At 33.6% G+C, this 25,961-nt stretch overlaps 3 protein-coding genes across 12 annotated transcripts in view; 2 read left to right on the top strand and 1 right to left on the bottom strand.

Moving 5' to 3' along the window:
- LOC119834709 (protein turtle) overlaps positions 1-6,419 on the top strand; it is a 50,911-nt gene extending 44,492 nt beyond the window's left edge. For 4 of the 7 annotated variants that reach the window (XM_038359171.1, XM_038359168.1, XM_038359170.1 and 1 more), the window contains 4 exons: positions 36-221; positions 618-845; positions 1,737-1,806; positions 1,999-6,419. In XM_038359171.1, the coding sequence (XP_038215099.1) occupies positions 36-221; positions 618-845; positions 1,737-1,806; positions 1,999-2,968 (1,454 nt within the window). In that variant the 3' untranslated portion in view covers positions 2,969-6,419. Of the gene's footprint in view, positions 1-35; positions 222-617; positions 846-1,719; positions 1,807-1,909; positions 1,918-1,998 lie in introns of all 7 variants that reach the window. The other 3 variants (XR_005288017.1, XM_038359172.1, XR_005288016.1) reach the window with 3 other exon arrangements.
- A 1,392-nt stretch (positions 6,420-7,811) lies between these two features.
- LOC119834316 (pancreatic lipase-related protein 2-like) lies at positions 7,812-9,722 on the top strand. Its single transcript, XM_038358655.1, has 5 exons — positions 7,812-7,935; positions 8,006-8,171; positions 8,395-8,795; positions 8,911-9,096; positions 9,309-9,722. Exons 1-5 carry the CDS (start codon positions 7,812-7,814, stop codon positions 9,530-9,532), a joined length of 1,101 nt encoding a protein of 366 aa, XP_038214583.1. The 3' UTR covers positions 9,533-9,722.
- Positions 9,723-9,764: 42 nt separating this feature from the next.
- On the bottom strand, positions 9,765-25,898 carry LOC119834615 (hrp65 protein-like). Of its 4 annotated transcripts, XR_005288008.1 has the most exons (14): positions 25,735-25,898; positions 25,449-25,623; positions 24,251-24,562; positions 23,903-24,154; positions 23,503-23,733; positions 23,116-23,417; positions 22,923-23,031; positions 22,679-22,833; positions 22,030-22,252; positions 21,693-21,758; positions 12,195-12,233; positions 11,283-11,341; positions 10,104-10,780; positions 9,765-9,782 (listed from the first exon to the last, which is right to left on the bottom strand). XR_005288008.1 is itself a non-coding variant. In XM_038359025.1 (11 exons), exons 2-11 carry the CDS (start codon positions 25,620-25,622, stop codon positions 18,339-18,341), a joined length of 1,944 nt encoding a protein of 647 aa, XP_038214953.1. In that variant the 5' UTR covers position 25,623; positions 25,731-25,898; the 3' UTR covers positions 17,413-18,338. The 4 variants fall into 4 exon arrangements, 3 of the variants coding, with proteins under 3 accessions (XP_038214953.1, XP_038214952.1, XP_038214955.1); XM_038359025.1 differs by lacking the exons at positions 9,765-9,782; positions 10,104-10,780; positions 11,283-11,341; positions 12,195-12,233 and adding an exon at positions 17,413-18,458 and having other exon boundaries at positions 25,731-25,898; XM_038359024.1 differs by lacking the exons at positions 9,765-9,782; positions 10,104-10,780; positions 11,283-11,341; positions 12,195-12,233 and adding an exon at positions 17,413-18,458.
- Positions 25,899-25,961: the final 63 nt, after the last annotated feature.

The following is a 25,961-nucleotide window of genomic DNA, read 5'->3' as shown; positions in this document are numbered from 1 at the left end:
GTATGCCTAATCAATCAGTTTTACTGCTAATAAAGGTCCAAAGTCGGGCCCTCCCCGTAATCTCACCGTGACGGAAGTGCACAACGGTTTCCTGATCACGTGGCAGGCACCGCTGGAGCGCTCCCACCTCGTGCAGTATTACACTATCAAATACCGCACCGACGCTCAGTGGAAGACTCTCAATAGGGGCCAGATACGACCGGAGGAAACGAGTTATCTGGGTGAGCACGACCAGACTGTTGCAGTTACAATTGTCTCTTCCTAAAACGCAATACGCAAGCCAGAAACATCATTAAAGTTACAATAATTCTTTTCTCTCTCTCCAAATTCTGAAATTGGAGCAGATGAGAACAATTTCCTATGAAACACAAAAATAATAACGTCAATAGGTTGAAAATACACGGAGTTATCAGCAAAGCCAAAGAAATACAGTTGAATGGACAACCTCCTATGTTTTGGAACGTTTTGTAATAATTCTTGCGAGTGATAAGCAACCGTTGTCACACTAATAAACCAACTTCATCCATTCTTTAATCACTTTTTCCGAATAAATTAATAGAACATAAATAAACAATACTTACTAAAGTAAGTCTAAGCAAACGTTTATGACATTTCAGTGAAAAACTTAGTTGGCGGACGCACATATTACTTCCGTGTGCTGGCGAACTCGGCGACTAGCTACGAGAGTTCGGATGAAGTGAGATTCTCCGTTCCAGCGCGCGTGAAGCACAAAGCGATAACGGCCGGCGTCGTCGGCGGAATATTGTTTTTTATTGTCGCCATCATTCTGTCCGTGTGCGCTGTAAAGATTTGCAATAAACGTAAACGACGCAAACAGGAGAAAGGTTAGTCCAAAGGGGAAGCGGCCGCTCGCTCGCTCCCGACGCTCTTACAAACGTAGATTACTGCTATTGAACAGTTATAGTACCCTATTCAAAGATTTCCTTGCTCTTTATAAATGAAAGTATAATTTGAAAATCAAAGTATAATAAGTAGGTCTAACAAATTTTAAATCATTGCCATATTGTCGGTGAAAAGCATCATTTTCATTCAAATTATCAGTTTTATTTTGCATTTCGAATTCCATATTCTGTTGATTACGCGATGATATGCATGTTTGTGAATAAATTTTGCATGAAATTGAAATAAGAGAAGCTTTGGTTCCAGTGTGGAGTGGTTTTACATAGTATAGCTATTACAAAACAATATTGCTTTTTCAAAATAATTTAATACTTAAATAAAAAATTTTTAAGTAAATTTAATCGACATCGCACCATCTCCTAGCATATTTAATATTTGACAAAATTATATGCTTGCGTTTTATGCCTAATATCACATAATATAATCGCACTTTGACATAATCATTATTTTTGGGTTACGTCAATAATTCATCGAAAGGAGCTCATGTAAATAGTGTGAGATCATGTAAATAAATTTATACATGTAGTACAGAGTAACATCAGAACGGTAATAATTTGCAAAGCACTATTTCATTAACATACCGACTGATGTACATTTGGCTTTACGAAAAAAAAAAAACATGCATTCTTTGCTGAATACTTAATCTTGAATTTCGATGAATTATTATAGCTTTAAGTTGACAATATGGTGTGGGGCCGTAGTGTGGGTGTGGGTTTGGGTGTGTGTGTGTGTCGGTGGCGGGCGGCGGCCGGCGTAGCGCGGCTCTCGGACTGTGCACTGCACCGCGTTAATGTTCAGAAATTATTCGGTTGCAGCATACAACATGGTAGCCGCGCGACTCACTGACCTTCGCGCCGCAGACAGCACTCAAGTGCCTTTTAAAAAGTAAGTTTAACCCTTGTCGTCTTGAGTTAAGTTAATACAATCATATTATAATAAATAAAGCATCCTAATGTTGTAATCTAATTTTCCCGCTGCTACCTTAAAGGAAATCAGGTCAGTTTGTATAACTATAAGCAATTTTTAGATCTAGCCTCTATATTTCTGTATATATATATATATTTTTAACTTTAACAGATTTAGAGAAAGCGGAATATCGAGTGTAGTTCAATGTTTGCAATTCACTGCGAACTGGATCTGGCCGGCATCGCGGTGTGGCGACGAGGCGCGGTACTGGGGAGTGATCCGGCGGGTGTCGCCTGCGCCCTCCGCGTCTCCGGCGCCCTCCCTGGCGCCCTCTTCTTCCGACGACGGGGGCTTTTTACCGCGCCTCCGGGCTCCTTTGCGTCCCGCTGCTGCACCGCCACTGTTCCGCGCCTCCTCCCCTGCCCTCGCGCCCTGGACTCCTTGGCCACCGTGGCCACCCTGGGTCCCCGCTTGGACGCCATGGTCGCCCCTCCATATTTCAGATCTCAGCTCGGTTCCGTTTCCGAGCTCCGCTGATGGCTCTTTCCCCACGCCGCCCTCGTTTCTCCTCCGGCCTCCGCGCCAGCATACCGAGACGCGGATGCCATGCGGGGCACTGACGCGGGCCCGCTGGCGGCCGCTTCCGCGCCACTCCCGGCCGCGGCCCGACCCGCCTCCACCTCATGAAGCATCTCCAGAGAGCCGGTCGTCCTCAAGCGGTTTCGGAAGCAAGAACGCATCCTCCTCGCAGCACAACCGCAGCAGCAGGACTGGAAGCCTGGCCGAGTGGCGGCCGCCGCCTTACAGGCCGCCACCGCCGGCACCGCCGCCGCGCCCCGGCTCCGGCGAGGCAGGCGAGGCGGGCGAGGCGGCGGACGCAGGGTCGGTGGACGTGCACTACGAGTGGGACCGCGCCACGCGCACTCCGACCCCGTCGACGCCGGAGCGGCCGCGAGCCCGACCGTCGCGCGACGACGTGGAGGCCCGCGTGCGCGCCATGAAGGAGGAATTCTTAGAATTCCGTAAGCGGCAGGCTCTGCGACGGCGTTCCCCCGAGCCGCTGGGCCCGCCGCCGCCTTTGTCGGCGCTATCGGCGATCTCCCCCCTGGCCGCGCCCGCCCCCGCCGAGACCGTCTGCTGACTTGCCGGCTGTCGAATGATAACGTTTCATTTGTTCCCCACCGATAACTGTATCATCGTCTTCGGAATGACGCTCTATGTTGTAATCGAATAAACGATACGACGCATCTTTTTGGATGCGTGGAATACGTTGAATCATGGAATATATGATCATTATGACCCATAGAACGGCAATCTGAACATAGCGAAAAGAGTTTTGAGTCAAGTGACAAAAGGCCTAATAAAATATGTAAAGAGAGTATATTAATAATTTTTGAAGTGGCCGTAATCGTGAAATATGGTCCCTTGAGAAACATATCTAATATTCTCAACAAAAGCGAAAACAACGATCTCTAATCTGTGTACCTATATGTTCTATTGTTCACTTGACTTTTAAACTGGATTTATTTAATTAAGTTTTAACGTCGAATTAGCATTAAGTAACCCCACCTTGGTCGAAGGTAGACTCAATATCGCTGGAGACTATAATCGATAAGAGTTAAGAGGCGAACACTTTCAGTCGCGCACGTCGACTGAAATGCGATCTTAATGTACATACGTATAAACTATGTGGATGCAGTGGCGTTTACTGCTCGCACTGTCTGTTGTCCTACTCGATTTAAATGTCAATTAATGATTTCAAATATTACGCCTATTTGTGTTGTTATCGTTGAATTTTTTGACACGTGCACAAAATTAGATAATATAAGCTAAGATTGTAAGCGTGCCAGTAATTCATATCAACGACAAAGACATAAATATACCGTACTATCAAAAGCGACATCGTTACGTTAAATTCTAGGCCGGTGTTTTGGCGAGCAGGCAGTGCGAAAATACGTTCACCTAAACGCTTTAGGTATGAGTGGGTAGCATCCACGACACCACTCATACCAACATTATATTGTAGTTATTATTGTAACTAATAAAGTAAATTATACGATAGTGTGATACTTAGTGCGTTTGGCGCTACTGTACACGTAACCAGCTACTTCAGCGATCCCGAATCCTATCGGTTTAATATGGATTTCATTGATCAAACATACTTAGCGTCAAACGGGCGAGTATTATGTACAACACAACAAATAAACTTAGATAGATTTAGGAAATATATAAGTGAGGGAGGACTTAAACGGATGTTGTTTATTTAATTTTTTATATATGTCGTTATTAATTTCCAAGTACAAATTATAATTTTATCTGTTGCGCATCTAGTTATTTTTTATATAATTTTGAACTGTACATATGTAAAAACACATTAGATATTATATTATACACTTATTTATTTAGGCGTCGTGTAATGATATGTATGAAGTTCTAATGAATTTTTGCCATTACATGTTTGTAAGGCGCTAGACAAAATTTGTTGAAGTTATCACATTATGTATATTTTATTTGTTTCACCCATAAAGCGAGTACCTTGTTAAATTGGAATGAAAGAAATCGAAAGGTGCTACACTCACTAAACGCAATAATCAACGTTTTGTTAACGCTAACGAGCCTGGACTCTGCTAAACAAGTTTTCAATTCCAATGCTATGATTATTCTATATGAAAATTAACACTGTTCACACCGCCAGGTTCCTGTATTCATCCCACCTTAGTTAAACACTATAAGTTCATCAGTCACGACAAAGACTGTTTATTTAGTTTGTATTAATATTTAACTTATATGTTGATAAGTGATGTTTCGTGTTCGCAATGATTTTAGGTGAAATTTTTATAACAATACATTGTATTCAAAATAATTCGAAATTCCAATATCGTTAAGGGACTCCTAAAAATAAGTATAAAATGTACGCTTTAAAGAAATTGATACATAAATTACTCGTAAAATAGTTAGGTAGGTATGGTAAGGTGTAGTTGGTACGTGCATGCGTGGAGCGTGTGATTAGCACCCAGGTGCACTCAGGTGTATTGTCTAAGACACGGATGCATCATCACTCAGGTCACTGCCGACAAGTAGATTAAGCTGCGGTATATCGACACATTGTAGACATTTGTTTTTTACGTTAGTAGGTGAACCCGCGGCCCGCCATACTTTACATAAGGTCGTTATAGTATCAACAGTTTGTGCAATAACTTCTCCGTTCAGTACAATTTAAAATATATCTATGTTAAATATAATGTATGCTCAATTTTTTCGACTGACCAACTGTAACCTGTACCTTTTTTTAATCTTTAAAATTTTGAAGATTTTAAAGCATGCAAGGTAGTGAATATTAATTAGTAGGTATCTGGTCTACAGTAGCTTATGAAATTACATCATTTTGTTTGTCGTAATTTTGAGACTATGTTATTTATCGATAACGTTTCACTTTAATAACTTTATTTATAATTTAATCGACTATTCCTGAAAAATCCTGAAAGATGGGTCTTATCACTACCTTGCCAAATTCATTTACAAGGCAACATTATGTACCTACTTTTTAGTTCAAAATAGTCAGTATACTACAAACGATAGATCATCTGAATAAATAAATAAAATAATATCAAAGATATTTATTTATGAAATAAGTGTAAAGACGAATTGGGTCCATTAACAACAAAACCATTTGAAAACTTTATATTGCAAGTAACACAACACCAATATTTCATTAACCGTTCTAGTAAATTTAACGTGCCTAGAATGCTAGTAATTACTTACTTAAATGAGAAGTTTTTTGTAGTTAATATTCTAAAACACTAATTGGTTTAAAATGAAATATTACAAGTGTCTGTGAGTAACCTATTATACAGAATAACGTTACAAATATTTGATCCACAAAGTAGGAAATAACACGGCTCAAAACATGTGATATCTAGTCTTTGTCATAATAAAAAAAAACATTTCCTTAATACATAAGTACTGACATGTGTTAGCCATAAATTGAGAGTTAATTTGTTGATCTACTCAATATGTTGTTGACACGTACCTACTTAGCAAAATTCTTCCTATAAGGTACATACATTTTTGAATTTCAGCGCTTTTAAATGTCTATTATTAATTTCATTTAGAGGGACTCAATCTAAACTCGAAATGCATTCGACGACTTCTTTAGACTAAAATGAAAAGATAGCAATATATTAGAGTAATGTAATTAAATCATATATATCAGTTTGTTTAAAAGTAATAAATATGAATGATATATTATGTGCACATTGGCAAATGTAATATGGTGATACAAGGGCACCCAATATTAAAGACTTAAGGCAAAATGCACAATATCTCAGCACAGTAAGGTATAATCCAAAAATTCGAGATATTATACCCAGCACTTTAAATGTAACTCCAATAAATACCCACGATGCCTGTGTTCGCCTTGTTTGAAATAAGATAATGCACAAGCCACGTTTTTGTATATCAAAACATCTTTGATTTTGTTTTTTATTTAGAATATATTTTTAGTTATAAGTGTTGAGATCAGTGTTTACTGTGTAAGCACAAAAAGGATTCAATTCAAAAAATTAAAATACAATAACGTTGCTATGATACAATAATTGCATTTTTATTTTTTCATACCGATTTATTACTTAATGATATATCCAACATGATATAGGACACTGGACTCCTAAATAGGAAAATTATATTACTACTGGACACACATACACTGTACACAACTGATCAAACAATAGGTATTATGGTAAATGTAAATGTAGAGCTCAGAATTATTTAATAAAGTTGATATAAAGTTTCGATATAACAAAAATAGACAAAAACATCACTATTCAATATTGGGTATTATTTCGACATATTTTATATTTTGCATATTTTTTCATCTTATTGGGAATTATGCCATAGGGCATAGGTGATATGTTTTTGAAGCTCTCCACATGTTTTAAAAGAGCCTGCATCGAAATTCGTAATACTAATAGGAGGTATTTAATAAAAATCTCTCGCAAAAATCAGTTTGAAAATTAGAAAGGTTTAAAAAAGTTTCGATATAAACAAAACATGATCTAAAAAATAGATTTACGACGTGAATTGTGTTACACCAAGAGCTATAATTAAAAGATAAGCGCTTCTAGGGAAGGCTAAAGATAACACAGCCTTCAAAAAAATTAATTTCATTATGGGACATTACAAACGGCCCTCAAGTATTTACTACTGAAGAAAAAATGGCGTTCCTCTATCATGCAGAAAGTGTAATTAGGTACATAAAAAGTTCTTTAAAAATACATAAAAGTTTAACAAGTAATTTTTTTAGGACTTGTAATTTGTTACATTATTTTATTAGAAAATCACATTACCTACCACTTAAATTACACCACGTTCTAGGCGTAGCTAGGAGGCTGAGTTTAAGCGTCAAACTTTCAAATCCATCCCGAAAAACATGTACAGGTACATACATTCACTATTTTGTTCTTATTTTGCTTTTACCAAATAAGCCTATGATCGGTAAGTAACTCGTATAATACTTGAGAGCTTTTATCTGGTTTACATTAGGGTTATTTAATACACTTTTAGTCATTTTACATTCTGCAACTTGACTAAGCCTGTAACAGTGAAGTCCCGTGACCCCTGACTGGGGTATGGGGCAGATGATATACCTACATCTGTTTCACTGATCGATTTTCGACAAGTAGGTGATCAGCCTTCTGTGTCCTGCCAGACCGAGAAAATGTTTTTTGTGCGTCCCCGCCGGGAATCCAACCCGGGACTCCTCGGTTCTGCGCTCACGCGTTAACCACTGTACAGAGCCTGTGCACCACACTAATCTTTTACCTACTCGAGAGATGAGCCTGTATGCTAGTCTTCAAAGTCCATATATTTATAGGTATATATAATAATAATAAAACGCATAAGATATTTGACTCACGCTTTACTACTATTCACACTCAGGTAGCTAATTAAGTGATAAATGTGATAACTTTGAGCAGGTATAAAAGATGGGATATCCGCCTGACATAAATAGTTCTAGTTACAATGGAGAATTTAAAAGCCGTTCTAAAATGCTAGAACTTGAAATAGTATTAATTCCAAGAGTATTCACATTCGCAGTTTTCACTTTAGGTAAGTCTTAAACATTGAAGAGAAGTGCTGACATAAATTTGATGAATATTGAAATATGATGTGATTTCAGTAATTTGGGTAAGTGGGACATGTAACAATTATGGACAAGGCTACGGTGACGAATGGTTGTACTATTTCGATGATAATGGCGACAGACACATAATGAATTTTTCAACGATACCTAAATCTACGCATGGCATGAACTTTGGCGAAATATACTTTCATTTATATACTAGGTTTGAAACTAGCGTATTCCGTTAGGTAAACAATATCGATAGGCATATTTCATTCCTACCTAATTCTGGTTCTAATTGGATGGTACTACTGACTTCATATCAATTAACTATTTTATAAATAGAACATTCTAATTTTCAAACTTCTTAAACACTATTTTCATATTTATTTTATTCTACATATTTCCTTCTTTCCTGACTTCTAACGGATATTACTTTATTTCAGGAAAACTGTTGATAAAGCCGAATTGTTAACTTTATCAAAAAATGATTGTTCTATAAAGAGTCTTTATTTTAATAAGTCTAATGATATCAAACTTCTCACTCACGGCTGGCTCTCGTCGGACCAAGTACACTGGTTGCAACAAATGAAAGATTCTCTCCTGCGAGAGTATAATTTGAATGTAATTACGGTTGATTGGAGTCAAATCTCTCGAAACACATTTTACCCATGGCCAGCTCTCAGCACGCGATATGTTGGAAAAAAAATAGCAGAATTTCTCAAAGCAATTCAATCATCATTTCATATAGGAACTAAAGGAATACACCTGATAGGCCACAGTTTAGGAGCGCATGTCATGGGTTACGCCGGTATGTTTTGTAATGGAACCTTATCGAGGATTACAGGTAATTGAGGACAGTTGGAACTTTATTTGATAATATTAGAATGTATAACTCACAACAAAAATCACAGCACAATATTTTACAAATTCCCTTCTCTTGTAAACTTATTCTTTTTTAGGTTTAGATCCTGCAAGACCATTATTTGAGCTACCTCAAATGCCGGACATTTACTGTTTGAATAAGGACGATGCGGAATTTGTAGATATCATACATACGGCTAGTGGTACCTACGGTTACACCGCGAGTCACGGTCACGCTGATTTCTTTCCAAATAAAGGCACAAATCAACCAGGATGCCAAACAGGTAGAAATATAATAAATTTAGGAAATTGTCCATCAATTCATATATATGAAAAATTGTGTATTTTGTTTATTTCTCGAAAAATAATGATGAATAAATCTTATATAACTTTTTATAACAGGCAGTTGTCAAACAAGTTTTGTGGTGTTTAACATTATCATCGGTTTAAAATGCTTGCTTGAAAAGATCCTAATTTCCAATTGACAATTTCACAGGTACTTGCAGCCATGGAAGAGCGTGTGAATATTTTGATGAATCTATTTCATATTCATCTGAAATAGGTTTTATCGCTTATTTGTGTAACAGCTGGGAAGAATATTCAAAAGGCAATTGTAAAGACGAATTTACTAGTATGGGATATCCAGCGTCTATCGCAAGCAGAGGAAATTATTATCTTAAAACAAAAAATGAATCAAAATACGCAGATCTTGATGATTAAGATATTTGAATATTTATAGAAATAAAATACGTTCATTTAATTTCTCGTGTTTTATTATTAACTAAAGAACTTATAAATAAAAATAGCTACTAAATAATAAAACATTAACTTAACTTCATAATTAACAGTTATAGTTTAGACAGACTCTTTAACTAATAATAACAATTTTCATTATAAATCACATAAACACCCTACGGCAGAGGGCTGCAGATATGATGCCTAAATATTTTTCTTTTGCGTCACTTTTTGCCTGCAACAAAGAACAAAACACATCTTTGACTTCCAATAATTATAAGTTTTTCAAATTTACTTAGAAAAAAATATCAGATTTATATTAATTGCGTCATTATGCTTCAGTCGGGAAAAGAAGACAAAAAGTTATAAAATATCATCATAGGAAATATACCATACCAAAGGACGGTTTCACAACTTGTTGATACGCTCTGTCAGTAGCTTTTCTGACAGTTTAGTTTAACTGGCAAATGTATGAAGTTTTACGTCAAAGTATGATCAAGTAGTGCATTATCAGTAAAACAAGCCTATTTTTTTAGAAAATCCAATTTTAACTCACCAGTTCTAACTGATAGCGCTCTTAACTCCGAAGGTGCAGAATTTTGAAGGGAGGGGTTTTGATCTGTTGTATTTAATGTTAAAAGAGATATTGTTTCCTAGTATTAAGGTTTCGTTTAGTTTTAAGGGTAAGGAATAACTAACATTATAATAAAATGTTATATAACTATAAATACCACGAAAACTAAACTAAAAGAGAATGAAAATTTAAAAATTTAATGAACAAGTTATGCTACAGCAAAGTGTTACATATTACACAATGTGCTTAGAGAATATAAAAATTACTATAAATTTTGTGTAAATTTATGACTCACAAGTTTTAATGTGTTGTCATAATCAGTTAACTTTACATCGACGGTACAAATATGGTTAAAATTCTAACTTGTTAAATTATGTTACGCACACTATGCATTAGAATAAGATTAATTCATCGAAATGTAAGATATTTTAAAATATTATATTTAATATTTTATATCAGTTGCTTCACACATATAGTTTTTTAAATTAGATATTCTTGCTATTTAATAAGAGTTATGAATTACACATCAAATATTATTTTTAGTATATTTTGAGGACTAACGATTCCGGAGCTAAGAACACAGTAAATACATTCTTCAAGCTCAAGAGTTTAACATTGAAATTTCTTCCCCTTTCACGTCTAATAATTTTCAACCGCTCCTGAAACGAAAAATATGATTACCAAAAATTTTTAAGGCATAAATATTTAAAAGATAATAAACATAATTGGAACATAACAGCCATCCATTAAAGTTGAGTATACATTATGGGAAAATATTTCGTTGAAAAGCAAATGAGATGTTTTATACGAAAGTAGATACAATTAATTAAAATTAAATTTTATTTACTTTATAGATAGCTGTTTGTTGTAATATCAGAGTTTATTTGTTTTGTACGTCATCATTTATCCGACGGGAAAAGAAGACAAAATGAAAAGGATTCATCATGTTTATAAATAAGTTAATCAATTAATTAATTACAATACGGCCGACGTAATTAGGCGAGTCCGAACATAGGCTCTGCGATATTTCGCGATAGTACAATCGTGTAGTCGTCGCCTCGTGCCAACCATTTGGCTCCTAAAAAGAGTTATTACGCAGGGAACTTCATACTCGCCAAGATACATCGGCCGTATTGAAAATAAATAGCATGTGAAACGTACCGCATACAACAGGGATACGTTGAAGCTATGAGGTGTGCGATCGTTGTCTTTGCGAGCCACTGCAAAATAAAGAAATACTAACTGATTTATTTTTATTAACCTGAATAATATTAGTATCTTATCAAAGGGCTTGACTAGTTGAGACCAGACTAAATCGAGTCGGGTATTTTATTATTTATAATAATTTAATATTATTAACATTTTAATTTACTTTGGCACATATTTAATAATTAAACATTTATATACAAAAATTATTTCAAAGTAACAATAATAATAAAAAATGCACCAACAAAAACAAACAGTAAAAAATTAAAGAAATGAAACCACTTGATAGTATTTAACGTATACTTTAAAATCGTAATAAAAGGTCATTGAACACATTTGACCCGGTTCATGAAAGGCTGTGTACAGATACCAAACGTGTTTTATATTAAACAGCTTGGTTTTACCTTTAATTCTATGTAAGTTGTTCTTTTTTTTAATGATGGGAGAAAGTTAATAATAATTAATTAACATTTCTACATGTACTGTAATTGGCACAGGGATATTTCAAAATCATATAAACACAATACCAATTGATTTTGGTCAAGTAAAATAAATATCTCTACAATGTTATGTACTTATATGTTTTTAATGTTATTTCCGTTTCAATTACCAAAGATGAACGACTCTGCTTAGTGTGAATAAAATGACTAAAAATATTGACATTATTGCCACAGAGAAACATCATATATTGCATTTCTACATGTTTTTCGACTCTCTTTAATATCGCTTCTTACTAATTTCCGTTGATTTTCAAAATGGGACCACTAGCACTCTGAATTTGTTTGCGTACACCATGGTTAAAATGCCCAACGAAAATTAAACATAACAAAAACAGTTTCTGTAACAATAAATTACAATAAGACGTACCTTTGAAATCCAGAAACGTCTCTAGCTAAACACCGATACCTGTAAAATATATAAAATATTAAAATAAAATGCCCACTCCAGATTTAAAATGATAAATGAAACTACAAATGAGAACTCTTTTTCAAACTCCAATAATGTAGTATAAATCATGTGATCAATCTCATAATAATATTAAGACAAATTCTAAAAATGTATGGTTTTAGGTACATAACGTTTTGGCTAAGTAAACCATTGATAACTGAAAACCGTTTAAAAAATATTTTTTCTAGAAAACTTCTTAATTGTTGATCATTGGTTGGATCAAACAAGGTATCATTTTCAATAAAAGTAAATTAAAATATTTTTTTTTTAACTGGAGGAAATAAATTAGATATCGTGAACCATAATTATCAGAGAGGTAAACTTTAATAAACACAGTCCCTTCACTCCCTTCGTGCCCAGAAGTATGTAAATACTCCACTATAGTGGCCAAAATAACATTTTATTGCACATAGGTAGGTACCTTGCTTTTTTAACATAACTAATTGTTAGCAATTAGTTTTATGAGACGACATGTAAATCTGACACCGTATTAAATCCCAAATACACAAAGGGCGCGACGAGAAGGCAGCGAAACGTCGATTAAATACAGTTGACACACAATAAGTTCTATACGTTTCTAGATTCAGTAGATTAACTCGCTACAGGGAATCATGAACGGGTGTGGTCATTCTACATGTGCTGCCGGCTATGAACAAAACTATAAATATCAAGTTATCCTATATTATGACAACTATGTACCCACTCCCAAACGTAAAAAGATTTGTTCAAAGCGGGCGCTGCCAACGCTGCTCGGCTATATATTATGCAGTTTTATGCGCATACTCTATCCATTTAAGTGTTGTTAAAATGCATTTTACACGTTCATTAACTCCGACCAATTAACCCAGCATATACCTACGGCCAAATGTGTTTTTGGGACTTAATATAGGTATAGTAAGAAATATCTTGCCTTCCTCATCCATTTTTCTTCAAGTGATAACACACCTTAAGCGATAATTCAGGATTATAAACAGTTTTTTAAAGATTTATACCAATAAGGTATTTATTCTAATACGAATCAAATAGCAACAGCTGACCATCGCATTATATTTAAGAAAATTTCTATTTCAATAAAGAATGAAGAACTAATAGTAGATTTGGCCTTATATTAAATGGTGTTTTACAGATGGAGACGACACATATTTTTTATCGTCCATCCTACTAGTTGCTGTAAATTAATGTCATAACATTAATTTATTACTATCGATCTCGTAAAGATAAGTTTCTACGTGCTAATTAAACCACCATTTTTATTAGCATTCTTTAATGAAAAAAGTTCTTATCACCATCTTTGCAATTTTCAACTTACCACTAATATTTATTTAGCACGTGCTTCTTTGTTGTATACAAGAAACGGGCACCACATTTAAGTTTAGCCGTAGAAAAATTTCCTCCGTGACTATTAACTGTAATTCTTCTGTGTTGTCTTGTCTTCCTTGGAGACTCGATATTGAATTCAAAATGTATTATGCTCGCGGAACTAGCTAAAGTGAAAAAAATGTGCCAATGTTCTAAAGCAGCAATCGTTTGTCGATACACTCTGGATATTTAGTGTTAAAACTGACAATGAGATCCAAGAATACAGAAACAAATAAAAAAGGGGATAATGAACGTAGAATAATTGTATTATATAACTGCAAATATTGACATATTTATTACAACTTCATATTTGAAATATAAGTAGTTGTATAAAGAAGATAACAATTGGAAAGTTTGGGCAATGTAACGCCAGAAGACCCAAAAATTAGCAATATTGTGATATTAGAAACAGGTCGTCGAGGAGTATGGTAATTACCATCATAACACGAAATTTAATATACGATACAGAGAAAAGAGATAAAAACACTTTATTTTATATTTTGATTTATTTTATATTATAACTTCAGCAGGACTTTTACAGGAGAAATGAATAAAAAAATATAACAAAAATGATAGTGCAGGAGAAACAAACCGCATTTTGTGACTGATATAAGAAACATCACTATTCAACTTTCATTTTTATTATTTCGACTGCGACATAGTACCGTTATTTGTATTTTTGTATTGACCACCAAAATTAACACGGTCAATTTCGAGGCGCTGAAAAATCAACACAAATTAATAAAATTAAAAAATGTTGAGGAATTCCACCGTAAAAACATCCTTTTCAAATTGGGAAAATTCTCAAAACTATTTTTGTTTATATGATATTCATTTAATTTTTCATCATTTTCATTTTACGGGAAAAGCAACACGAATAAAGTTGAATTCAATTCAGTTAAATTCAATTCAATTTACTACCTATGTCTTGTCGAATTTTCTGGTGGACTGCTAGTTTTTAGCTTTTTGTTTAAGTTTGGTGGAAATTAATTTTTTACATTTGAAACACAGCGCTTCATTTAAATATGTTTAAAATTTAAATCTCTTTTAACTGAATGTCGAAAAAGTCTCTTAATTTACAAGCGTTACCTACAACTAACAAAAAGTCCACATACTAAAAAAGACATATTTTTAAGTCAGATTTTTCGACTGAAGTTAGGATGTGTTAAAAAAAACCCCGCTTTGATGATAGAATTTTTTGAATCAGGGAAATTAGGTCAATTCATGAAATTATTGCATTGCCAACGATGCTTCTAACATATGTTGTAGATACGTGTACTAAGTTTGATTTAAAGCTATCCTTTTAAAGTGAGTAAAAACGAATCTAATCAAGTCCGTTACATAAAAACATACACGTGAAACTAATAACAAAGAAACATGTTCAAAACCACAGACTTGGTTATTTTAAATTTTATGCATAAATTTTGAGGTTATATGGGAAATTTGCTGTTATATCAAATAAAGTATGTTCAGATAAACAACTTATACCAAACAACAAATTATTAATGCACAGTATTGTTTATACGAGTACATTATGCACGGTGAACTTTGTACGTTACGTTTATTGCATTAAATATAATACGGGTTTGAATTGAATAACCGCTACTTTTATTAAGATTACAGTGACTCTCTTAAGCTTATTTATTTATTTATTTATTTATTCACGTCCAAACAACCTAAATAAAAACTTAAAAAACCTAATTAATAACCGCATTTCATTTTAAACTACCTACCTACCCTACCATATAGAGATCAATTTTTTTTTTAAACATAATTTACTCTATATTTTGAACATTATATTGGTCTTTCATCGTAATATATAGTTATGTGAAAATCTTCTTATAATTTTGTCATTGTGATTGACGCACAAACAATAAGATATTCCAACCTACTTAGCCCCAGTTGCATCTGATTTTATAGTTACTTGTTGAAGGATTCGGATAATGCTTAGGGTTTATAGTAATGTACATACGATATAGGGACCTGTGGTTATTTAAACGACCAAGATAACATATGATATGCAAACAGATGCGTTGAAGATAATTTAAAATGCAATACAAAAACCTCTGAACACAAAAAAATTCGATGCAGACAGATACGATATTCCGGTGTAGTATTTTCTGTGAGCAAATATAAAAATAATTACGCCCACCATATAAACATAACTAAATAAACAATAAATTGCGTTGGATATTTTACTTTAACAATGTCAAATTGGTATGAAATGCACTATCCTTGTTGAAATTTTATTATTGGAATTGAATTTTATTCTACTGCAACTCTTAGTAGAGTATTGAGTTAAATATACAAATTTTCTATCCATAAGTTGCACAATAATACTATTTCGCAATTCGTTCTTCCTGCGAGCCGCGAGCGAGCACGCAGGTCTTATTTCCATTTCAATTGTATTTAGCAGTTAAAAGTATCCCATCTTCTTCAACAAAACTTAGTTTGTCTTTTTATTAGCCTAGGAACGCAACATACACCATGTTCGTGTTGGCATTAATTTTTATCCTTTGCCCAAATTATTTTGCCTTGCTTTTGAGAATTTAAAAAAGGTGTGTGTAATGTCTATAAATACTATAAGACCCGGTAGGTGAGAACCACACGCACACATTGAAATAGTCAGTTGACATCTCCATTTCAACGTGTTCAACGTGCTCCGTCTATTTTATTCTTTTAGTTTGTGCAGTAGATACATATACTCACCAATTGAATAGGATAAAGTCACATTACCAATTTTAATCCAAATGCAAGCGGCTTTTCAGCTCTAAAATATATTAATTAAAGATTCTGAGAGCAAAGAATACATTTTTTTGTAGTTTTAGCAAAAAATTAAAATTGTCAAACGACCTACAATTTGATAGAATGGTCTAGTTCCATTTAAATGAGACCACATAGGAGGCACCATCTTTAAAAAAAAAAACAAATATCAGTTGACCCGGTAAAAGGTTATTAGGTAACAGACAAAAAAATATCGCCGTATTTATAAAACCCTCCTTTTCTTGAAGTCAGTGGAAAGTAAGCCGTGGTGACTCTTTCACTTTCACGATAATAACATCAGAAGACATATTTTTATGCTTTCCTTTGTTTATTGCACAGATTCTTTTTTGAATCCTATATTCACAAAATCAATATTATATTATAGATAACATATTTATCTATAATAAATATAAATGATTTAAAGAAATGTTATATAACTCACCATAATTTAAGAGTTCTTGTTTTCTTACTACAAGTATATAGGGTATAAGGTACTTATTAGAAAGTATATAAAACCGATAAGAGAATCGCATGCAATTACAATTTTTCGCTTATCTGACAATGTAGGAAAGCGGAGAGATGTGGAATATTGCTGCATAAAAATTGCAATAGAGTCAGATAGCTATAGAACCTATTAGGCATTGTGATATTGCGACCGTTTCATCATATGTAATACAAGTTTTTTTTATCGATACTTTAACACTGCTATATTATAATCAAGAGCCAATAATCACCAAGGACCACAAAGAAACATCTATTAAGATAAAACGTCCCAATAATGAGATATAAAACATAAAAACACATCTAAACGTTGAATACAATTAAATATAATCCAATAATGCGGTTGGAATTCTCCTATCCTCATTTTATATGGGTACCTATAATATAGGATGTTTACAAGCAAAAAAGAAAATTTAATTAAACTTCTTCTAATGTTTATTTTCCCATTTATAATTTGGTTATTTAAATATTATTTAACGAAAAACTAATAGGGCCATTAAAAGAACAAGATAAATATGTATATAGTAAAGTTATTTATTAATTACGCAAAAAAACAAATTACATAGTAATTCAGTGTACTCAAATAAATATTCTCTAAATCTTAAATCTTTCACTCAATCCTAAATCTCACAATTAAATTTCTTTTCACTTATACTCAAATCATTCAAACTGCAAAACTCTTATGTCTACACTAGAGTCTACGATGATCTTACGTTACAAATTTATCGGAATAAATTGTATGAAATAAATTGTATTGGAAATCCTGCGAAAATTATTTTTAACGCATGTGCCACATCGGTCAATTTATTTTAATGAATTTAGGCTAGACCATGTTAAAAGTTTTTGTTCGCAATACTTTTAAGTGAACAGATTGTTTTCTATGATTATGATAAAGCCTAATTTGATGAACATTCTATTAAAATTTGTAGAACCCATCTTGTGAAAATACCCAAAATAATGACTACCAAGTGAGAAAGTGATCTCAGTTTGTATATAACAGTTTTTGTAATAAATAGAATACAATGATATGATACTGGATAACAGGACAGTGTGTTTAGATAACGAAGTATGAAGTTGCGTGTAAAAACTGCGACATTTTAATACTTGGCTTGATTAAGAAACGGGATTTAGAGCTAAAAACCTTGTAAGTAATTATCGTACTATGTTTTTTTCTAATTTTGATAATTAATTTTAAGTATAAATTCTATAATAAGTTTTAGTGCTTAATTGCTTAGATTGCCTAAATTATTTTAATATGGTTTGTAGTGAAGCCTTAGGTTAGTGCAAATAATGGGACCGAGCTAATTAGTTTAAAATTGTAATTCTAATTATATAATTATAGATAAAATTGTCACCCCTTATTTGTCCCTAACTAAAACTTCCCTCACAAACGAGAGAGTGCCTTCGCACAGACGTGTGTCGTGATTATAGTAAAAATATTTAGAAACGACGACGTTTATTCGGATAATCGTCCATTTGGCGTCCTTCCCAAACACGGTTCTGCGGCATGTCGTCATAACCTCCACGTTGCATGTCGTACTGCTCTCTGAAGCCTCCGTCCTAAAGTGAGCAATCATAAAAGTGGCAATTCTAAGTGACCAACAAACTATATTATTATTTAAAAAAAACACCTTTGACCCATAATGCGCAAAACACATGTACCGTAGGCGATGGACGTTTGCTAATAAAAATGACGACATAGGGGTTGCCAAAAATCACGCCTACAAAGCATTTGTATTGCTATTTAAACTACTATATATATTTCCTTTTTATTCGATAAAAAATAAATTGTAAGGCCCAATATCCCCAGACAAAGAAAACCTAATTAATAAATAGGTTTTAATGACCGAGTGATAGAAATCACTGCTTTAATGAAATTGCTTGCTAGGCGTTTTATTACAAGTCCCACAATTTTCCTACGATTTAATTTCAATTAACCACATGGTTTTAACTCTGTATGTAAATATCAATCACCATAACACACCTTAGAATAATATAATACCTATCTAAAACCCAAATGAAGAACTCGATGTATATGTTCCCTTAGGTGGACTTAAAAGATGATCGATTCGAGTTTCACTTTTTATTTCGATACAAAATAAATAAGAAGCTCTTTAAATAAATCGTAAGTCAGAAACCCGACACATAAAAATCCAATACGTAGATGTGCATATCATAAGAGCGAAGATCAATGTTGGCAACCCCTTGAATTATAATAATCTTCATATTGCAACACCAAAAATTGTATTATTTACATAATTTGCACTGCAGTGGTTATTGATTATGTCATGCTGTATAAAATTAATATACAGATAATTTTCGATAATTACTTTAATCCATGTGAGAAACATATTGCAATAATGTTTTTTTATATCTTAGGTCAGGTTATAATAAATATATAATAATGTTGTTTGCCTAAGCAATTTATATGTTAACTATATTTAATAGATCACCGATTCAATGTGTAAAAAGGCTTAAACAATAGTATCTTCTGATGAAATATATATTCATATAATCATTTGTATAGATAAAAGTTAAGTTGTACTGTGAGTATTTCTTCGCCGATGATTTTTATTGTCAATGAATCCATATCTTTGATTGTATTTTACATTAAATGTAAGGAATAGAGAGTAGGTTTAATGTACAATTATTAGTCAACTTATAAAAATTATTGCGAGTTCCTAACAAACATTTTATATTCTAGTATAAGGATGGTGCAATTTGTTTTTTTTTTTTTAATTTCATATTATCTACATTAGAGAAAAAAGCATATCCTTGTCTGCTTTACTTCATTACAATACAGTTTAAAAATGTTTCGTTTTGAATGTGAACACGGTAAAACAAATTGAAACAGTACACAGAGATGCTCTCGTGGTATGACAAAAAGATAGTTAATTAATATGTAATCCTTATTTAATTGCACGTTTTTGTTTTTCTTTCACGTCGCAACGAAGCGATTTTATGATATGAACTTTATGCGTGGGAGATAGTTTGGAGGCTAGACACCGATATAGGCTACTTTTTACCTCGGTAGAACATTCCATTTCTGTGGGAATATTCTTTCAACCACGCGGGCGAATCTCCGTTTAACAGTTTAACAAACAATATGTTTTTCCAAACTCCACATAATTCACGATTGCAATTTCAGATATACGTTCGATAATAATAAACCCAATAGATTAGAGCCAATAAAACGAACTGTAAAGCTATAGTAAAAGGCTAGCTTTTCGAAATAAATAATGTAAATTAACTGTCAGGGTGTCAAAACATTTTTATTTTGAGAAATTTTAGACCATTTTGAACTGAAATTCAACAATAACGCAAAGACGTAAAAGTAACATCAATAATAATATATACTGTAGCGGATCAATATATCTACTTAATGAAACTGATATAAACAATGGTCAATTAAGTTTTAAAAAAATAATTTTTATAGTTTTGAGAACGGCATATAAAAAAAATATAGTTGGAACTTGAAACAAAGAACCACCCTCCTTTATTTAAAAATCTTGATAAACAACTAAACAAAAGGAATTCCTAACACTTCGAACGCAAATCAAACACGAATAAACATGTTCCTAAAATAAAGCGAAATTTTACGTACTTCTAAATCTGTATTTCTAAATCTGTAAGACAAAAATGCAAGGATAGAAGCTGTCGAGCCGCGGACGACTTCGGCAGAAATATTGCATACGGAAGATAGTGACGGATAATAATCGCTCATTACTGCGACTAACAAATAGTAATTAGAAAAGGTCAGATTAATAAAAAATATATCTCTTCTAATAATTACTAATGATTGAGAATTTTGAAGGAGAATTGTTTGGAGCAGCACATACATCACACACAAAAATTTTGGTAAGCGACGAATTCATTGGAAGTTCCAACTAGCAATTTACGAAAGATAATGATATAACATATCCATTCACATAAATAAAATTCAAAATTAAATAGCAATTATACAATAAAATGTAGCTAAATACAATTTTATATCGTAAATTACAATTTCGGTATATAATCTAAACCCGGTCTATACTTTTGTAGTGTTGTTTTTAGTTTCGTAAAGTCCAACTATAGCGATGCTAAGTAGTTATATCACCCATATAGTGCTGAATTATAGATTATTAAAGGTTTTGTACATCATGGTTGACTTTCTACAATATGAATTTGAAATCGTTGCGTTTTGAGACTTAATCAATGATATATAAGTATGTTGTAATAAGAGTATTATACCCAGAAAATAGTATCTATATACATTGTGGAAATCGACACAAGTCTGCGGCTGTAGCGAAAGTATAATAAGAATTCATATATTAATAACATGTGTAAGTAAATTATAACTTAGGTTAATTTTCAACAGCTTGACGACAGAATATACGAGTATATGGCATAAGTATTCATTTCAGTTTTATGCATTTTTATAGTTTAAATAAAACATCACAAATATGTGCCATGGAAAAATATTGACGAAATTCAAGCCCTTTACAATTTACTGGTAATCTATCAAATACAGCAACGGATAAAGTGCATTTATTCATACGTATTAGAGATTATTATTAAATAATAATCTTCAGACTCACATCAATAGCTCTAAAAATACCACATTCGGCTTTTCATGTTTAAATAGTTCAAGTTGAGCGGATTAGTAAGATTTGCTTTTCAAGTGGTATTTATGGCAAGATGAAGTTATAGAATAACAAATTCAAGACATACCTGTTTGATAAAATTTTTGTAAAAAGTAGAAAGCATAATCATTAAAAAGTAAGTTTCACTGTGTTATAAATTTGTACTTACCATTGGTTGCTGATGATCAAACATGCCTTGTTCTTGACGGTCCAGCATTGAATTCAGCCTTTGTGCCTGTAAATATTAATCTTAAGTTAAATAGCTTTATCGATTAATTTATGTAAGTTTTACCTGCCTGTCTAAATTTAAATCGAAGAAATATTTTAATTTCTTTAAAAACCAATATTTAGGCCATTTATTCCTTTCTTTGTCTTAATTGTTGTTAATGTAATATAGTTTTAAATGTCTATGCTGCATTTAATTTCACCTGGGGCTGGGGCTGGCATTCAAATGGCTCACACATGTCGTGTAGACGATGGGATTTGAAAAGCATTTAGTGTATCACCTGCACGAAGAGCGTGTTCTCCTGCTGGCGGCGGCGCAGCTCGTCGTCCTGGTGGCGCATGCGCTGCGCGAGCTCCTCCTCGTGGCGCAGCAGCTGCGCGCGCTCCGCCTCGCGCCGCTCGTCCGCCGCGCGCTCCGCCATCTCCCAGCTGCGCTTCTGCCGCTCGCGGTCCTGCTCGCGCGCGCGCAGCTGCTCGCGCAGCAGCTCCGTCTCGTGCTCGTACCTGCGCCACACCACGCCACACCACGCCACCGCTCTTACACAGATCTAGTGCCTCGCTGCCCGACGGCTTAACGTGCCCGAGTATACTCATCATTTTGTCAGAATTATCAATGGACAAAAGTAATTTAAAAATTGAATATTTTTTTAAGCACTCCAGCCAATGTTAAAAGACAATAAGACAAATTGGCTGTACTTTAAAAATAAAGTTGAAATTGGATACATTATGAGAGTCATTCATCACTTTCACAAATAATGTGAGAAAAACAAACAACACAAACCTGAACCCAAATTTTATGATTGTATACAAGAAAACTCTATCACACTAGAAAGTTAAAATTTTTTACTAGTTGATACTTTAAACAATACTTATAAAGTAGAGTGAATGAATAATTTAAAATTTCCATAAAGATATTAATGAATGACTCACTTAGCATATTCCATTTGTGCTTCAAGCTTCTCCTCCTCTGCAGCCAATTCTTTTTTAAGAGCCTCTTCTTTTTGTTTGTGAAGCTCATGTAACTGCTTCCATCTTGTACCATACTCATGCTCAAAACTGCCCGCTTCAGAAAATCGTGGGCCCATCTGTTAAATAAAAAAGATTTATATAAAATTCTTAAAATAAATACGAAATTCAATTTGATAAATAATCAATTTAACAAATAATCTCTTACCTCACGCGCTTTTAAGAATTCTGGGTGCTTCTTGGGAATATTCTTTTCTGGGTAACCATCAAATTCATCTGGCTCTTCTAAATTTTCTACAATAACTGGGCGTAGCGACCTATAAAAAATTTCATATTGTAATTCAATAAATACTTTAATCATATGAATTAAATGATTAAAATTTACTTTAAAATAAACTTACGACGTGAGGAAGAAGCACTTCTCAGAGCAATTCCTAATTGCCGCCAATGCACTGGGTTTACGCGCAAACTCTACAATGCCTTCTCCTAATGTCTTTCCTCTTTCATCTACTCTCACGAACGCTCTTTCAATTTTGCCGAAAATTTCAAATGCCTTATACAGAAGTTCATTAGAAACAAACGGCGGTAAATTCTTTACGCGGACCGCACTGTTATGAGGCGCAAACCTAACGCGCATCGCTCTGCCATTCTTCATTTTACCATCTAATTCCCGCTTGGCTTTCTCTGCATTAACTCTGTAGTCCTTAAAATAAGATCAAAATTATTAGATGAGATCAATTCCAAAAGAAATAGTGGTGAAATGTATAAATTAATTCACATATACATACCATTTTAATAAATCCAAAGTTTTTATCTTTGTTAATAAATAATTCAGCCGTTTCTCCAAATTGTCCGAACATATTCAGTATCTCTTCTTCTGATACATCATTGCTAAGATTACCAATGTATAATCTACTCCTTCCATTAAATTTGACCTCAGTTTGTTCAATTGTTGGCAAATCAGTCAATGGGCCCATTAGTTCTTTCAATTTGTTGGCTAACATTTGTTCCTGGACAAACTATATCAAATTAGTCAAAAGTAATTATACTACAAAAAAAACAGAATATAAATAGTAAGAAGTGTAACAAAGCAAAAAAAAATTAAGTACAGCTTCATAAACAGTTACACTAAAAGCAAGTAGAAGGGGAAAAAAATTAGTATACATATTGTATCATAATCATTTTTACCTCTCTTTGCACTGTTTTGCCCCCATCATGTTGACCAACCCGGCTGTTATTCCTCTGTTGGTTACGCATAGGCCCTGGCCCCCCTTGATGGCCTGGCCCTCCCATTCCAGGACCTCCTGGGCCACCTGGTCCCTTTGGTCCAAAGTCTCTTGGGCCTCGATTACCAAAGTTACCACCCATTTTGTTTGCAGGATTACCTTGGCTCCAGGTACCACCTTGCTTATTTGGGCCACCAAAGTTCCCATTGACATTCTAAAAATTAAATATTATTATAATTTTCTCATTAACAAATTTTACCTTTTTAGCATGAAATTAAAATCAAAAATAGTAATTTGTTGGTATCCATACCTTTTGGAATGGTTGTTGATTATTTTGGTTCTTTGGCTCATTTGTTATACTCTTATCCACATTATCTTTAGAATCTTGATTCAATGTATTAGTTTGCATTGGTTTTGGTGGTTGTTGCTGTTGTTGTGGTTGCTGGGGCTGTGGCTTGTTCTGTTGTTGTTGTTTTTGCGGTTGTTGTTGTTGTTGTGTTTGCTGTTGCTTCTGTTGTGGTGGCTGTACTTGTTGGTTTGGTTGCGGTACAATCTCCTTTTCCTTTGGAGTTTGTGCAGGTGGGGGTTGTTGTGGTTTATCTTGTTGAACCGGTTTAGGTGGCTGAAAAGAATACTAACTTATGATACAATCCCAAAACCATATAAAGAATTGTATAATCGGAACAAGGCATTTAATAAATATGTTTCAATTAATTTAGTTAGACGAGGTAAGTTAATTAAGCAAACATAGATACTATGCAATTAATAATGTAATTAATAGGATTGTCATATTGCCATACTACTATATCAAAGCTGTAATTCAACTAATAAATAATCCTATTTAAGCTATCAATGTTAGTAGCAACAATTTCATAAGTCAGGAAAAATTAAGTAAATTTCACAAATTGTCACAAAAAAAAATGTTGATAGCATTCCTACTCTAATCAATTGTAAATGTATTTGTTTTAAATGAATAGAAAATATTCTTATCTTACTTATTAATATATTTAAAAAACATACACACATCTTAAGAAGCAACAAAATATATAATACACTTATGCTCCCTAATGAAATGGCCTAAAAAGTTGGATTAATTGATAAGTTTTAAATATATGTATGAAAAACAGCCGAATTATTATAGATTACTTCTGGATAATTCGTAACAACATAGATAAAACTTTGACACACCATCATTTAATAATAAAAAGTATCAGTGTCGGCTATATCATCGTGTAATTTTTAACACAAAGTGTAACAGTGAATTCGGAATATGTCTACTAAGGGCAAATGTAGTTTGCCATATTAGCAAATTCATGAAACGTAAATAAATTGTAACGTGAGATTCGTATAGCATCGCAAACAAGATGGCGGAAAAGGACTACGGAAAAACTGGTACGAAATCCCTATGGTACCAATGGTACCTGTCACCAATAATGTATAATTTTTATGAAAAATATTTTACATTAAATACCGTTTTAACTGGTGTCTTTTAAAACCATGGCACTGACCTCATTATTCGGACGTTGACCTCCTTGCTGATTGTGATTTCTTTGATTATGTTCAAACCTCGAGTTGTTTCGAAAGCCGCCTCTATTATTACCACGTCGTCCACCCTGTCTCTGAGGTTGAGGTGGCCCTCCAAATCCTCTGTTTCCGTAATGATTCATTGCTTGCATTTGCATACTGTAAAAAAGTTTCAATATTATAGTGATGCTATTAAATTAACGGGACGCCATAATGCGAAATCCATAGTGGCCGCATATAAAATACAAGAATCAATGATAACTTACATACCCAATTCTATAACTTGATTAAAAATGAACTTTTCTTCTTAATATGTACAAAATGCTTAATTAAAAGATAAATTTTATTAAATGGTACATTAAATCTTTAGTATACGTTTCACCACTTCGCCGAGACGCACGTAGTGACACAGACCGAGATAAAGTGAAACTTAAAATGGCGACACAGCGGAAGTAGCGGATCAAACAGGAAACACAAGCGTATTATCATGTTGGCAG

Source organism: Zerene cesonia, chromosome 19 (genome assembly GCF_012273895.1).
Source record: "Zerene cesonia ecotype Mississippi chromosome 19, Zerene_cesonia_1.1, whole genome shotgun sequence".
Taxonomy (NCBI): Eukaryota; Metazoa; Arthropoda; class Insecta; order Lepidoptera; family Pieridae; genus Zerene; species Zerene cesonia.
The sequence above is the reverse complement of the archived record's forward strand: the minus strand, read 5'-3'. Positions and strand labels throughout refer to the sequence as shown.

What these genes read in the sequence shown, in the direction of transcription:
- LOC119834316 (XM_038358655.1), top strand. Translation starts at nt 7,812, where the DNA reads ATGGGATATCCGCCTGACATAAATAGTTCTAGTTACAATGGAGAATTT. An exon ending in ATTCGCAGTTTTCACTTTAG is followed by an intron (nt 7,936 to 8,005) that starts GTAAGTCTTAAA and finishes ATGTGATTTCAG; the next exon opens with TAATTTGGGTAAGTGGGACA. An exon ending in TACTTTCATTTATATACTAG is followed by an intron (nt 8,172 to 8,394) that starts GTTTGAAACTAG and finishes ACTTTATTTCAG; the next exon opens with GAAAACTGTTGATAAAGCCG.
- LOC119834615 (XM_038359025.1), bottom strand. Translation starts at nt 25,622, where the DNA reads ATGCAAATGCAAGCAATGAATCATTACGGAAACAGAGGATTTGGAGGG. An exon ending in GCAAAACAGTGCAAAGAGAG is followed by an intron (nt 23,734 to 23,902) that starts GTAAAAATGATT and finishes AATTTGATATAG; the next exon opens with TTTGTCCAGGAACAAATGTT. An exon ending in GCACAAATGGAATATGCTAA is followed by an intron (nt 22,253 to 22,678) that starts GTGAGTCATTCA and finishes GGTGTGGCGCAG; the next exon opens with GTACGAGCACGAGACGGAGC.